Below are 13571 nucleotides of genomic sequence, written 5' to 3'. Positions count from 1 at the left end.
TTTTATCTTCCACACTTTGTTTGCAGATCCTTGTACCAACATGACCTGCTACAATGGGGGATCCTGCATGCCCCTGGGGAACTCTACTTCCTGCTTGTGTCACCGAGGTTACACAGGATACCAGTGCGAGACAAGGATACCAAACCAGAACATCAGTAAGTATTCTTGAACTCTTGTCTAGAATTGTGAACTGCATGTGCACTATGTTTAATAAAAATTGATCAATATTGTTCATCAGTACCGAATGTGAATTCAGATATGTGTCCACCCTCCCAGTAAGTGTACCATGCTTGACAGATGTGTCCACCATCCCAGTAAGTGTAACATGCTTGACAGAAGTGTCCACCATCCCAGTAAGTGTAACATGCTGTGTCCAACCTCCCAGTAAGTGCACCATGCTGGACAGATGTGTCCACCATCCCAGTAAGTGTACCATGCTTGACAGATTTGTCCACCCTCCCAGTAAGTGTACCATGCTTGACAAATGTGTCCACCATCCCAGTAAGTGTAACATGCTTGACAGATTTGTCCACCCTCCCAGTAAGTGTACCATGCTGTGTCCAACCTCCCAGTAAGTGTACCATGCTTGACAAATGTGTCCACCCTCCAAGTAAGTGTACCATGCTTGACAAATGTGTCCACCCTCCAAGTAAGTGTACCATGTTGTGTCTACCCTCCCAGTAAGTGTAACATGTTGTGTCCACCCTCCCAGTAAGTGTAACATGTTGTGTCCACCCTCCCAGTAAGTGTAACATGCTTTACAGATGTGTCCACCCTCCCAGTAAGTGTACCATGCTTGACAGATGTGTCCACCCTCCAAGTAAGTGTACCATGCTTGACAAATGTGTCCACCCTCCAAGTAAGTGTACCATGTTGTGTCTACCCTCCCAGTAAGTGTAACATGTTGTGTCCACCCTCCCAGTAAGTGTAACATGTTGTGTCCACCCTCCCAGTAAGTGTAACATGCTTGACAGATGTGTCCACCCTCCTATTAAGTGTACCATGCTTGACAGATGTGTCCACCATCCCAGTAAGTGTACCATGCTTGACAGATGTGTCCACCATCCCAGTAAGTGTAACATGTTGTGTCCACCATCCCAGTAAGTGTACCATGCTTGACAGATGTGTCCACCCTCCTATTAAGTGTACCATGCTTGACAGATGTGTCCACCATCCCAGTAAGTGTACCATGCTTGACAGATGTGTCCACCATCCAAGTAAGTGTACCATGTTGTGTCTACCCTCCCAGTAAGTGTAACATGTTGTGTCCACCCTCCCAGTAAGTGTAACATGTTGTGTCCACCCTCCCAGTAAGTGTAACATGCTTTACAGATGTGTCCACCCTCCCAGTAAGTGTAACATGTTGTGTCCACCATCCCAGTAAGTGTAACATGTTGTGTCCACCCTCCCAGTAAATGTACCATGCTTGACAGATGTGTCCACCCTCCCAGTAAGTGTACCATGCTTGACAGATGTGTCCACCCTCCTATTAAGTGTACCATGCTTGACAGATGTGTCCACCATCCCAGTAAGTGTACCATGCTTGACAGATGTGTCCACCATCCCAGTAAGTGTAACATGTTGTGTCCACCATCCCAGTAAGTGTACCATGCTTGACAGATGTGTCCACCCTCCTATTAAGTGTACCATGCTTGACAGATGTGTCCACCATCCCAGTAAGTGTACCATGCTTGACAGATGTGTCCACCCTCCCAGTAAGTGTACCATGCTTGACAGATGTGTCCAACCTCCTAGTAAGTGTGCCATGCTTGACAGATGTGTCCACCCTCCTAGTAAGTGTACCATGCTTGACAGATGTGTCCACCATCCCAGTAAGTGTACCATGCTTGACAGATGTGTCCAACCTCCTAGTAAGTGTGCCATGCTTGACAGATGTGTCCACCCTCCTAGTAAGTGTAACATGTTGTGTCCACCATCCCAGTAAGTGTACCATGCTTGACAGATGTGTCCACCATCCCAGTAAGTGTACCATGCTTGACAAATGTGTCCACCATCCCAGTAAGTGTACCATGCTTGACAGATGTGTCCACCATCCCAGTAAGTGTACCATGCTTGACAGATGTGTCCACCATCCCAGTAAGTGTACCATGCTTGACAAATGTGTCCACCCTCCAAGTAAGTGTACCATGCTTGACAGATGTGTCCACCCTCCTAGTAAGTGTAACATGCTGTGTCCACCATCCCAGTAAGTGTACCAGTGTTATTCAGGCTCCATGTTAAATTGATATCTGTTATTCAGGTTTCATGTTAAATTGATCTGTTATTCAGACTCCATGTTAAAGGGATATCTGTTTTTCAGCTACCATGTTAAAGGGATATTGTATTGAGGATGTCAGTACTCTGGCAGTGTAATAAGATATAAGATTTTGATTCTATGAATGACCTCTGTTGAGATGTGAATATTTGCAGTCACACCTTTATAATCTGCAAGTGATTTCAAATCTTTAAGTTCTGTTATGTATGTGAGAGAAATATGTTTTCTCATTGACCTGTGAAGATAATTGGACAATATCAACAAACTGTGAGACTCATCACGCTATCAGGTCATCATTATTTGACCAATCGGGAGTATGAAAATGCTGTCATGTGATCACCACTTGGACAGTCAGCAGTCCATAAAGAGTCCAAAAGCTAACTGTCAAAACCATCTGTTTCCAGGTTCATGCTCCCTCACATGTTACAATGGAGGAACTTGTGTAGTCCGTAATGGCTCAAGCTACTGTTTGTGTCCACATGGTTACAGGGGATACAACTGCGAGTCAAGAATGTCAAGTAAATACATTTTTGCATCGTTTGTTTAGTTAGGAAATATGGAGTAAACATGGGTTTTTGGTTCATGTGTTAAATCTGAGGGGATACATAAAGTTTTCAGCCTTACGTATCTGGGTTGTTATACTTGCATGTTCCAGTAATTTGTTGGAATGGTAAACAATGGAGGTAAAAATGCAAAGTGAAACTAAAATTTACAATGCTTTGTTTGTGCCCCAGAGGAGAAGTTGATGTCTCAATATTTCCTTGCAGATAAGTCTGGCATGTGCCCACCAAGGAACAGTACAATGATCGGCATTTGTGTGGAATACTGCAGCTCTGATGCCAGCTGTCCAGGTGCAGAGAAGTGCTGCTCTCATGGATGTGGTCACAGTTGTCAACAACCTATCCACCATCCAAGTAAGTGTAACATGCTTGGCTACTGTGTCCATCGTCCCAGTAAGTGTAACATGCTTGGCTCCTGTGTCCATCGTCCAAGTAAGTGTAACATGCTGTGTCCGACCTCCCATTAAGTGTTATATGCATGGCTATTGTGTCCACCCTCTCAGTAAGTGTAACATGCATGGCTTTTGTGTCCACCGTTCCAGTAAGTGTAACATGCATGACTGTTGTGTCTACCCTCCCAGTAAGTTAACCATGCATGGCTGCTGTGTCCACCCTCCCAGTAAGTGTAACATGCATGGCTCTTGTGTCCACCCTCCCAGTAAGTGTAACATGCATGGCTCTTGTGTCCACCCTCCCAGTAAGTGTAACATGCATGGCTGTTGGGTCCACCCTCCCTGTAAGTGTAACATTCATGGCTATTGTGTCCATCCTCCCAGTAAGTGTAACATGCATGGCTGCTGTGTCCACCCTCCCAGTAAGTGTAACATGCATGGCTATTGTGTACATCCTCCCAGTAAGTGTAACATGCATGGCTCTTGTGTACATCCTCCCCGTAAGTGTAACATGCATGGCTGTTGTGTGCACCGTTCCAGTAAGTGTAACATGCATGGCTGTTGTGTCCACCCTCCCAGTAAGTGTAACATGCATGGCTGTTGTGTCCACCCTCCCAGTAAGTGTAACATGCATGGCTGTTGTGTCCACCCTCCCAGTAAGTGTAACATGCATGGCTGTTGTGTCCACCCTCCCAGTAAGTGTAACATGCATGGCTGTTGTGTCCACCCTCCCAGTAAGTGTAACATGCATGGCTGTTGTGTCCACCCTCCCAGTAAGTGTAACATACATGACTGTTGTGTCCACCCTCCCAGTAAGTGTAACATACATGACTGTTGTGTCCACCCTCCCAGTAAGTGTAACATGCATGGCTGTTGTGTCCACCCTCCCAGTAAGTGTAACATGCATGGCTGTTGTGTCCACCCTCCCAGTAAGTGTAACATGCATGGCTGTTGTGTCCACCCTCCCAGTAAGTGTAACATGCATGGCTGTTGTGTCCACCCTCCCAGTAAGTGTAACATACATGACTGTTGTGTCCACCCTCCCAGTAAGTGTAACATACATGGCTGTTGTGTCCACCCTCCCAGTAAGTTTAACATGCATGGCTATTGTGTCCACCCTCCCAGTCAGTGTAACATACATGGCTGCTGTGTCCACCCTCCCAGTAAGTGTAACATGCATGGCTGTTGTGTCAATCCACCCAGTCAGTGTAACATGCATGGCTGCTGTGTCCACCCTTCCAGTAAGTGTAACATGCATGGCTATTGTGTCCACCCTCCCTGTAAGTGTAACATGCATGGCTATTGTGTCCACCCTCCCTGTAAGTGGAACATGCATGGCTGCTGTGTCTACCCTCCCAGTAAGTGTACCATGCTTGACAGATGTGTCCATCTTCCCAGTAAGTGTACCATGCTTGACAGATGTGTCCACCCTCCCTGTAAGTGTAACATGCATGGGTATTGTGTCCACCCTCCCAGTAAGTGTAACATGCATGGCTGTTGTGTCCACCCTCCCAGTAAGTGTAACATGCATGGGTATTGTGTCCACCCTCCCTGTAAGTGTAACATGCATGGCTGTTGTGTCCACCCTCCCAGTAAGTGTAACATGCATGGGTATTGTGTCCACCCTCCCTGTAAGTGTAACATGCATGGCTGTTGTGTCCACCCTCCCTGTAAGTGTAACATGCATGGCTGCTGTGTCCACCCTCCCAGTAAGTGTAACATGCATGGCTATTGTGTCCACCTTCCCAGTAAGTGTAACATGCATGGCTATTGTGTCCATCCTCCCAGTAAGTGTAACATGCATGGGTATTGTGTCCACCCTCCCTGTAAGTGTAACATGCATGGCTGTTGTGTCCACCCTCCCAGTAAGTGTAACATGCATGGCTGTTGTGTCCACCCTCCCAGTAATTTAACATGCATGGCTGTTGTGTCCACCCTCCCAGTAAGTTTAACATGCATGGCTATTGTGTCCACCCTCCCAGTCAGTGTAACATACATGGCTGCTGTGTCCACCCTCCCAGTAAGTGTAACATGCATGGCTGTTGTGTCAATCCACCCAGTCAGTGTAACATGCATGGCTGCTGTGTCCACCCTTCCAGTAAGTGTAACATGCATGGCTATTGTGTCCACCCTCCCAGTAAGTGGAACATGCATGGCTGCTGTGTCTACCCTCCCAGTAAGTGTACAATGCTTGACAGATGTGTCCATCTTCCCAGTAAGTGTACCATGCTTGACAGATGTGTCCACCCTCTCAGTAAGTTTAATATGCATGGCTGTTGTGTCCACCCTCCCTGTAAGTGTAACATGCATGGCTATTGTGTCCACCCTCCCAGTAAGTGTAACATGCATGGCTATTGTGTCCACCCTCCCTGTAAGTGTAACATGCATGGGTATTGTGTCCATCCTCCCAGTAAGTGTAATATGCATGGCTGTTGTGTCCACCCTCCCAGTAAGTGTACCATGCATGGCTGTTGTGTCCACCCTCCCAGTAAGTGTAACATGCTTGACAGATGTGTCCACCCTCCCAGTAAGTGTAACATGCATGGCTATTGTGTCCACCCTCCCAGTAAGTGTAACATGCATGGCTATTGTGTCCACCCTCCTGGTAAGTGTAATATGCATGGCTATTGTGTCCACCCTCCCAGTAAGTGTAACATGCTTGACAGATGTGTCCACCCTCCCAGTAAGTGTAACATGCTTGACAGATGTGTCCACCCTCCCAGTAAGTGTAACATGCTTGACAGATGTGTCCACCCTCCCAGTAAGTGTAACATGCATGGCTATTGTGTCCACCCTCCCAGTAAGTGTAACATGCATGGCTATTGTGTCCACCCTCCTGGTAAGTGTAACATGCATGGCTATTGTGTCCACCCTCCCAGTAAGTGTAATATGCATGGCTATTGTGTCCACCCTCCCAGTAAGTGTAACATGCATGGCTATTGTGTCCACCCTCCCAGTAAGTGTAACATGCATGGCTATTGTGTCCACCCTCCTGGTAAGTGTAATATGCATGGCTATTGTGTCCACCCTCCCAGTAAGTGTAACATGCATGGCTATTGTGTCCACCCTCCCAGTAAGTGTAACATGCATGGCTGTTGTGTCCACCCTCCCTGTAAGTGTAACATGCATGGCTATTGTGTCCACCCTCCCAGTAAGTGTAACATGCATGGCTGTTGTGTCCACCCTCCCTGTAAGTGTAATATGCATGGCTGTTGTGTCCACCCTCCCTGTAAGTGTAACATGCATGGCTCTTGTGTCCACCCTCCTGGTAAGTGTAACATGCATGGCTGTTGTGTCCACCCTCCCAGTAAGTGTAACATGCATGGCTATTGTGTCCACCCTCCCAGTAAGTGTAACATGCATGGCTGTTGTGTCCACCCTCCCTGTAAGTGTAACATGCTTGACAGATGTGTCCACCCTCCCAGTAAGTGTAACATGCATGGCTGTTGTGTCCACCCTCCCAGTAAGTGTAACATGCATGGCTGTTGTGTCCACCCTCCCAGTAAGTGTAACATGCATGGCTGTTGTGTCCACCCTCCCAGTAAGTGTAACATGCATGGCTCTTGTGTCCACCCTCCGTGTAAGTGTAACATACATGACTGTTGGGTCCACCCTCCCAGTAAGTGTAACATGCATGGCTCTTGTGTCCACCCTCCGTGTAAGTGTAACATACATGACTGTTGTGTCCCCCTCCCAGTAAGTGTAACATGCATGGCTCTTGTGTCCACCCTCCGTGTAAGTGTAACATACATGACTGTTGGGTCCACCCTCCCAGTAAGTGTAACATGCATGGCTCTTGTGTCCACCCTCCCAGTAAGTGTAACATACATGACTGTTGTGTCCACCCTCCCAGTAAGTGTAACATACATGACTGTTGTGTCCACCCTCCCAGTAAGTGTAACATGCATGGCTCTTGTGTCCACCCTCCCAGTAAGTGTAACATACATGACTGTTGTGTCCACCCTCCCAGTAAGTGTAACATACATGACTGTTGTGTCCACCCTCCCAGTAAGTGTAACATGCATGGCTGTTGTGTCCACCCTCCCAGTAAGTGTAACATACATGACTGTTGTGTCCACCCTCCCAGTAAGTGTAACATACATGGCTATTGTGTCCACCCTCCCAGTAAGTGTAACATACATGGCTATTGTGTCCACCGTTCCAGTAAGTGTAATATGCATGGCTGTTGTGTCCACCCTCCCAGTAAGTGTAACATGCATGGCTATTGTGTCCACCCTCCTGGTAAGTGTAATATGCATGGCTGTTGTGTCCACCCTCCCAGTAAGTGTAACATACATGACTGTTGTGTCCACCCTCCCAGTAAGTGTAACATACATGGCTATTGTGTCCACCCTCCCAGTAAGTGTAACATACATGGCTATTGTGTCCACCGTTCCAGTAAGTGTAATATGCATGGCTGTTGTGTCCACCCTCCCAGTAAGTGTAACATACATGGCTATTGTGTCCGCCCTCCCAGTAAGTGTAACATGCATGGCTATTGTGTCCACCCTCCCAGTAAGTGTACCATGCTGTGTCCACCCTCCCAGTAAGTGTAACATGCTTGACAGATGTGTCCACCCTCCCAGTAAGTGTACCATGCATGGCTGCTGTGTCCACCCTCCCAGTAAGTGTACCATGCATGACTGTTGTGTCCACCCTCCCAGTAAGTGTAACATGCATGGCTATTGTGTCCACCCTCCCTGTAAGTGTAACATGCATGGGTGCTGTGTCCACCCTCCCAGTAAGTGTAATATGCATGGCTGTTGTGTCCACCCTCCCAGTAAGTGTAATATGCATGGCTATTGTGTCCACCCTCCCAGTAAGTGTAACATGCATGGCTGTTGTGTCCACCTTCCCAGTAAGTGTAATGTGCTTGTTTATCCATGTGTATTGTGTGATCCCAATGTATGACCCCTGGGATAGTTTATCTTCCACACTTTGTTTGCAGATCCTTGTACCAACATGACCTGCTACAATGGGGGATCTTGCATGCCCCTGGGGAACTCTACTTCCTGCTTGTGTCACCGAGGTTACACAGGATACCAGTGCGAGACAAGGATACCAAACCAGAACATCAGTAAGTATTCTTGAACTCTTGTCTAGAATTATGAACTGCATGTGCACTATGTTTAATAAAAATTGATCAATATTGTTCATCAGAACTGAATGTGAATTCAGATGTGATTCAAGACATGTAGGACACTATAATAGTCATTGCCGTCATCAACCATTAATTTGTTAGAATTAGGAGTAATGGAGATTAAAATGCAAAGTGAAACTAAAATTTACAATACTTTGCTTGTGCCTGTGAGCAGAAGTTTATGTCTCAATATTTCCTTGCAGATAAGTCTGGCATGTGCCCACCAAGGAACAGTACAATGATGGGCACGTGTGCGGAATACTGCAGCTCTGATGCCAGCTGTCCAGGTGCAGAGAAGTGCTGCTCTAATGGATGTGGTCACAGTTGTCAACAACCTATCCACCATCCCAGTAAGTGTAACATGCTTGGCTACTGTGTCCATCGTCCCAGTAAGTGTAACATGCTTGGCTCCTGTGTCCATCGTCCCAGTAAGTGTAACATGCATGACTTGTGTGTCCACCCTGCCAGTAAGTGTAACATGCTTTATAGTTGTGTCTACCCTCACAGTAAGTGTACCATGCTTTACAGTTGTGTCCACCCTCCCAGTAAGTGTAACATGCATGACTGTTGTGTCCACCCTCCCAGTAAATGTACCATGCTTGACAGATGTGTCCACCCTCACAGTAAGTGTACCATGCTTGACAGATGTGTCCACCCTCTCAGTAAGTCTACCATGCTTGACAAATGTGTCCGCCATTCCAGTAAGTGTAACATGCATGACTGGTGTGTCCACCCTCCCAGTAAGTGTAATATGCATGGCTATTGTTTCCATCCACCCAGTCAGTGTAACATGCATGGGTATTGTGTCCACCCTCCCAGTAAGTGTAACATGCATGGCTGTTGTGTCCACCCTCACAGTAAGTGTACCATGCATGACTGTTGTGTCCACCCTCCCAGTAAGTGTAACATACATGACTGTTGTGTCCACCCTCACAGTAAGTGTACCATGCTTGACAGATGTGTTCACCCTCACAGTAAGTGTAACATGCTTGACAGATGTGTCCACCCTCCCAGTAAGTGTAACATGCTTGGCTATTGTTTCCATCCACCCAGTCAGTGTAACATGCATGGGTATTGTGTCCACCCTCCTAGTAAGTGTAAAATGCATGACTGTTGTGTCCACCTTAGTAGTATAGGTAATGGGGGTTCTGGACCACTTCCACTGTAGCTGGATTTATATACCTATACTGCTACTACAGATGGAATTTTTTATGTCAAAATGAATTATGTGATTTAATGATAGTCATGAGATTAAGTTAAATTGGCTCCAGTTCACCACCACCTGGGGCCAATGATATAAATTTTTATAGGTAATAAGGGTTCTGGCTCACTTCCACTGGAGCCAGATTTGTATTAAACGAAATATCAATATTAATTAATAATGGATAAAATTTACTATAGCCCACAAGGATATTGGAAAGGTGTAGGAGCAATAAAAAAATTAGCCACCGCGGCTAAGGTATCTAAAGATGTGGCCAAGGATTGGTTAAAGAAACAAGCGATGTGGCAAATATATTTACCGGCACCGCGTTATATACCGAGGAAGAAGTTTGATATTTTTACAACGAATGAAGTTCATCAGGCTGACCTCTTGTTTCTTCCCCACGATAAGGTAAAACGCAAAACGTATAAATACGCTTTAACAGTAGTGGATGTGGCTAGTCGATACAAAGAGGCTGAGCCATTAACATCGAAAGAATCAACAGAGGTAGCTAATGCACTGAGTCGCATATATAAACGCGGACCGCTAAAATGGCCTAAGCTATTTCAAGTAGATCCCGGTCGTGAGTTTATGGGATCGGTAACTAAACTGTTAACAAAGAACGATGTCAAAATCGTCCGTGGTGAAAGAGAGGCCCACCGCAGTCAAGCTATCGTCGAAAGATTTAACAGGACATTAGCGGAACGTTTGTTTGGCTATCAGTATGGGATCGAAATGAAATCCGAGCGATTGAGATCAACCAAATGGGTGACACGATTATCAGCCGTTGTATCAGCGCTGAATAATGAAGTAACGAGATTAATAGGGAAGAAACCATCCGATGCTATTAAAATGAAATCCGTGACTTCCAAATCTTCAGCACCGAGGAGAGGTAAAGAACGAAAACTTCCGGATAGAGTAAGGGTAAGATATTTATACCAGGCCGGTGAACTCGAAGGAGGCCTACGTCGCGCAACCGATCCCATATGGTCCCTTAAGATGTATAACATTAGTCGATTGGTTATGAAAGAAGGAGAGCCTATTCTTTATTATCTTCAAGATGGACCGGGTAGGGCATTTGTACGAGAAGAGTTGTTCATAGTTCCCGACGGTACAGTATTACCACCATAACCATAAGCATAGGTATTTACACCATCATTATCAATCCATCTCTTTGTATCTAAGGGGGATAATGATGTCTTGTTCATTCTTAATCCATATATCCTATGATTGTAACTTCTTAAAGAGTTCATCTCATGTTTGAACTTTCTACCGTTAAATAATGATTCTTTATACTGTTCGTGTTTGATATGCTTTTTTACAACATACTTCTTAACACCCTTAGCTTTTCTTATCTCTCCATTATCAGACTTCTTTATAGAATACATCTTAGGTCTTAATCCCACATACTCCACTATAGGGGTCCCAGCACATTCATCCTTCATCTTACCTAACACCTTTTTATTTACAACGCTGTGCAGTGGATTATCTTTTGGGTAATCGCTCGTGTCGTACATATCTATTTTTTCTGCCATATCTTTATACACATCCTCGGTTTGTATTTCCAACAACAAAGAATCTGTGTCGGTATATAACACCTCACATCTATCGCTGTATTGCTTCTTAAGTTCGTTGTAATAAAAGTCATACATTAAGTGTTTTGACAAGTCCAGAATACTCATACCAACGTACACCGGTCTGTTAAATTTTATATTACTCTTCTGCATATGCAACGCGGCTAAGTCATTATCGAATATCTTGCTTCTGTTAAAAGCCGGACTGGCTATAAGTTTCCTGAGTCTTTCTTCCTCATTAGATCTGACTAATTTAACATCAACACGCTTCCTTAGATTCTCCATAGTTTTACCAAATACCGAGTTATTCATGAGCTTATACAGATCCTTTTCGAAATCGCTGGTAGCTATCTTTCTTAAATCTGTGTTCAACCTTATATAGGGCTCCATCCAAGGGCTTTGATCAAACTTTAGAACTCTGTGTATTTTCTTAAGTTTCATACCTAACGATAGATACAACTGGAGATTTCTGTAGTGAACTATATATTTTGTTTTATCCATCAAATTTGGTATGAGTTTTTCTACGTTAGCTAACCTACTATTACCCATCAAGGAGCGTTGATATTCCGACATCCAATCTTTATTAACCATTAATCTTTCGGGAGCTAGCGGATAACTGTTATGATCTTTATGTAACGAACTTGGATATTCCAAGTCAACTTCTAGTATGTACCCTTTATTCGCTTCGATATTATGGATATCATCGACCCATTCAAAACCACCCATGGGTAAAGGTTGACTCATAGCCCATCCGTACAAATTGTTGGCGTCGAGATATAATATGTGTGTGTTGGGTTTACTGGGATCGTATCCTTCCACTAATTTATTATTAGCCTTAGAATACCTTTTAGCTGTCATCGATATACCACCTCTTAATCCTTTCTCAATAAACAAGTGCATATCGTAATCTGTGAGTAGTTTTAGTTCTACGCCGGTCTTCTTCAACAATGCATCCCACGATAGTCCTGGACTGGAATAGTACCATGCCGGGTCCAAGCCGTATTGTTTGAAACATGTCTTTCTAAATATCTCGAATATATCGGCTAGTAACAGTACATCAGTTTTTAAGTACAGATCGTGATAATCGCCTAAATTCTTACAACCTAATTTATCCCAGACCGTCAGAGCGTGTTCATAATCAGCATCTGTTATTCTAGATTCTGTTAAGTTACTATAGAATGATTCGAGGGGTGGTAATTCAGTTTCTTCGAATCTAGACCAACCATCCATATATTCGTAAGGATATACACCTTTTCTCAGCAACAAATGACGAGTTATCTTATTGGTATATTTATTTGTTATCGTGAAGTCATCGGGATTGTTCGCATTAGCTAAATTGTCCAAGGAAGATAACAGAAATTGTACGGAGTCTATGAATCTAAGCCCATTACACGAGAACGATATGTATTTTTCCATATTATTAGGAATGCATGTTAAACCACCGTCGGTCTTTGAGATAGCTTGCATAATGAGATGTGAATCGTATCCCCTAAGGTTATGAAACACAACGGGGATGGGTATTGTTTGAGAGTTCATTTTTAGTTTCAAGTTACACTCGTTATGAGCGGCTCCCCGATAATTACCCGTGACGTGACAATGATCTCTTACGGAATCCCCATCCAGGGGTTTATTACAAACGTGACAACTCGTTGACTTCTTATGGGTACTCCAATCATCCCTCGTCATACGCATGGGTATCTTACACGATAATTTTTCCCTGATTATTCTCTCTTCATTTTGTAGATATTCTAGGAACATTCCCGCTGCATCGGGACCTCTGTAAATCACAGGAGTGTTTGTTTTCCCATCATACCTTACAACTATATATCCAAACCCACAAGGAATATGTTCTTGAGTTTTGTACGTAAAACTACTATCTTGATTATTGTGTTCAGTATTTTCTATGGGTTTGATAAGCGCTTCGAAGTCGGCGTAAATTACGTACGGTACTGGCATTTGATTACAATAATGTTCAAATTTTAATATATTTTTTCCCTCTTTAGGCATATCGATCCTGATAGCATTCTGTCCAACACCTCTACAGTCTTCTTTATGCGCTTCTAATAGATCTTGTCTGCTGTACCCATGTAGGCATCTTTCACAGAAATATTTCTTTTCTTTATGTTTTGTTTGATCGTATAGTAGCCTGTTTAAACTCTTTATCCACGTATAATGATATTTACCATCTTTTTCGATCAGAAATGAATTGATTCTGGGAATATTTTCCAGAGCGGAGCTTATCCTGTGTACAACAATTCCTTCAGAAGAATGTCCGAAAACATTTATAGCTAAATTATTTTGCTTTTCCACCTTATCAATTTGTGATATTGGTGTAGGTTCGTCTATACCATCGAAGTTGAGTCCATCGTTTTTGGGATAGCTAGAAGGTCTATCTGGATGCTTGTCTACGGGGAACAATGCAGATCTTA

At 44.2% G+C, this 13571-nt stretch overlaps 1 protein-coding gene across 10 annotated transcripts in view; it reads left to right on the top strand.

The window, feature by feature from the left end:
- LOC124117390 overlaps positions 1 to 13571 on the top strand; it is a 203018-nt gene that overhangs the window by 65995 nt on the left and 123452 nt on the right. For 7 of the 10 annotated variants that reach the window (XM_048388963.1, XM_048388966.1, XM_048388968.1 and 4 more), the window contains exons 9-13: positions 27 to 155; positions 2680 to 2793; positions 3043 to 3189; positions 8176 to 8304; positions 8571 to 8717. In XM_048388963.1, the coding sequence (XP_048244920.1) occupies positions 27 to 155; positions 2680 to 2793; positions 3043 to 3189; positions 8176 to 8304; positions 8571 to 8717 (666 nt within the window). The remainder of the gene's footprint in view (positions 1 to 26; positions 156 to 2679; positions 2794 to 3042; positions 3190 to 8175; positions 8305 to 8570; positions 8718 to 13571) is intronic. The other 3 variants (XM_048388962.1, XM_048388967.1, XM_048388970.1) reach the window with 3 other exon arrangements.

Source organism: Haliotis rufescens, unplaced genomic scaffold, assembly GCF_023055435.1.
Source record: "Haliotis rufescens isolate VD_foot unplaced genomic scaffold, xgHalRufe1.0.p SCAF_8, whole genome shotgun sequence".
Taxonomy (NCBI): domain Eukaryota; kingdom Metazoa; phylum Mollusca; class Gastropoda; order Lepetellida; family Haliotidae; genus Haliotis; species Haliotis rufescens.
This window is presented reverse-complemented; position numbering and strand designations above follow the sequence as displayed.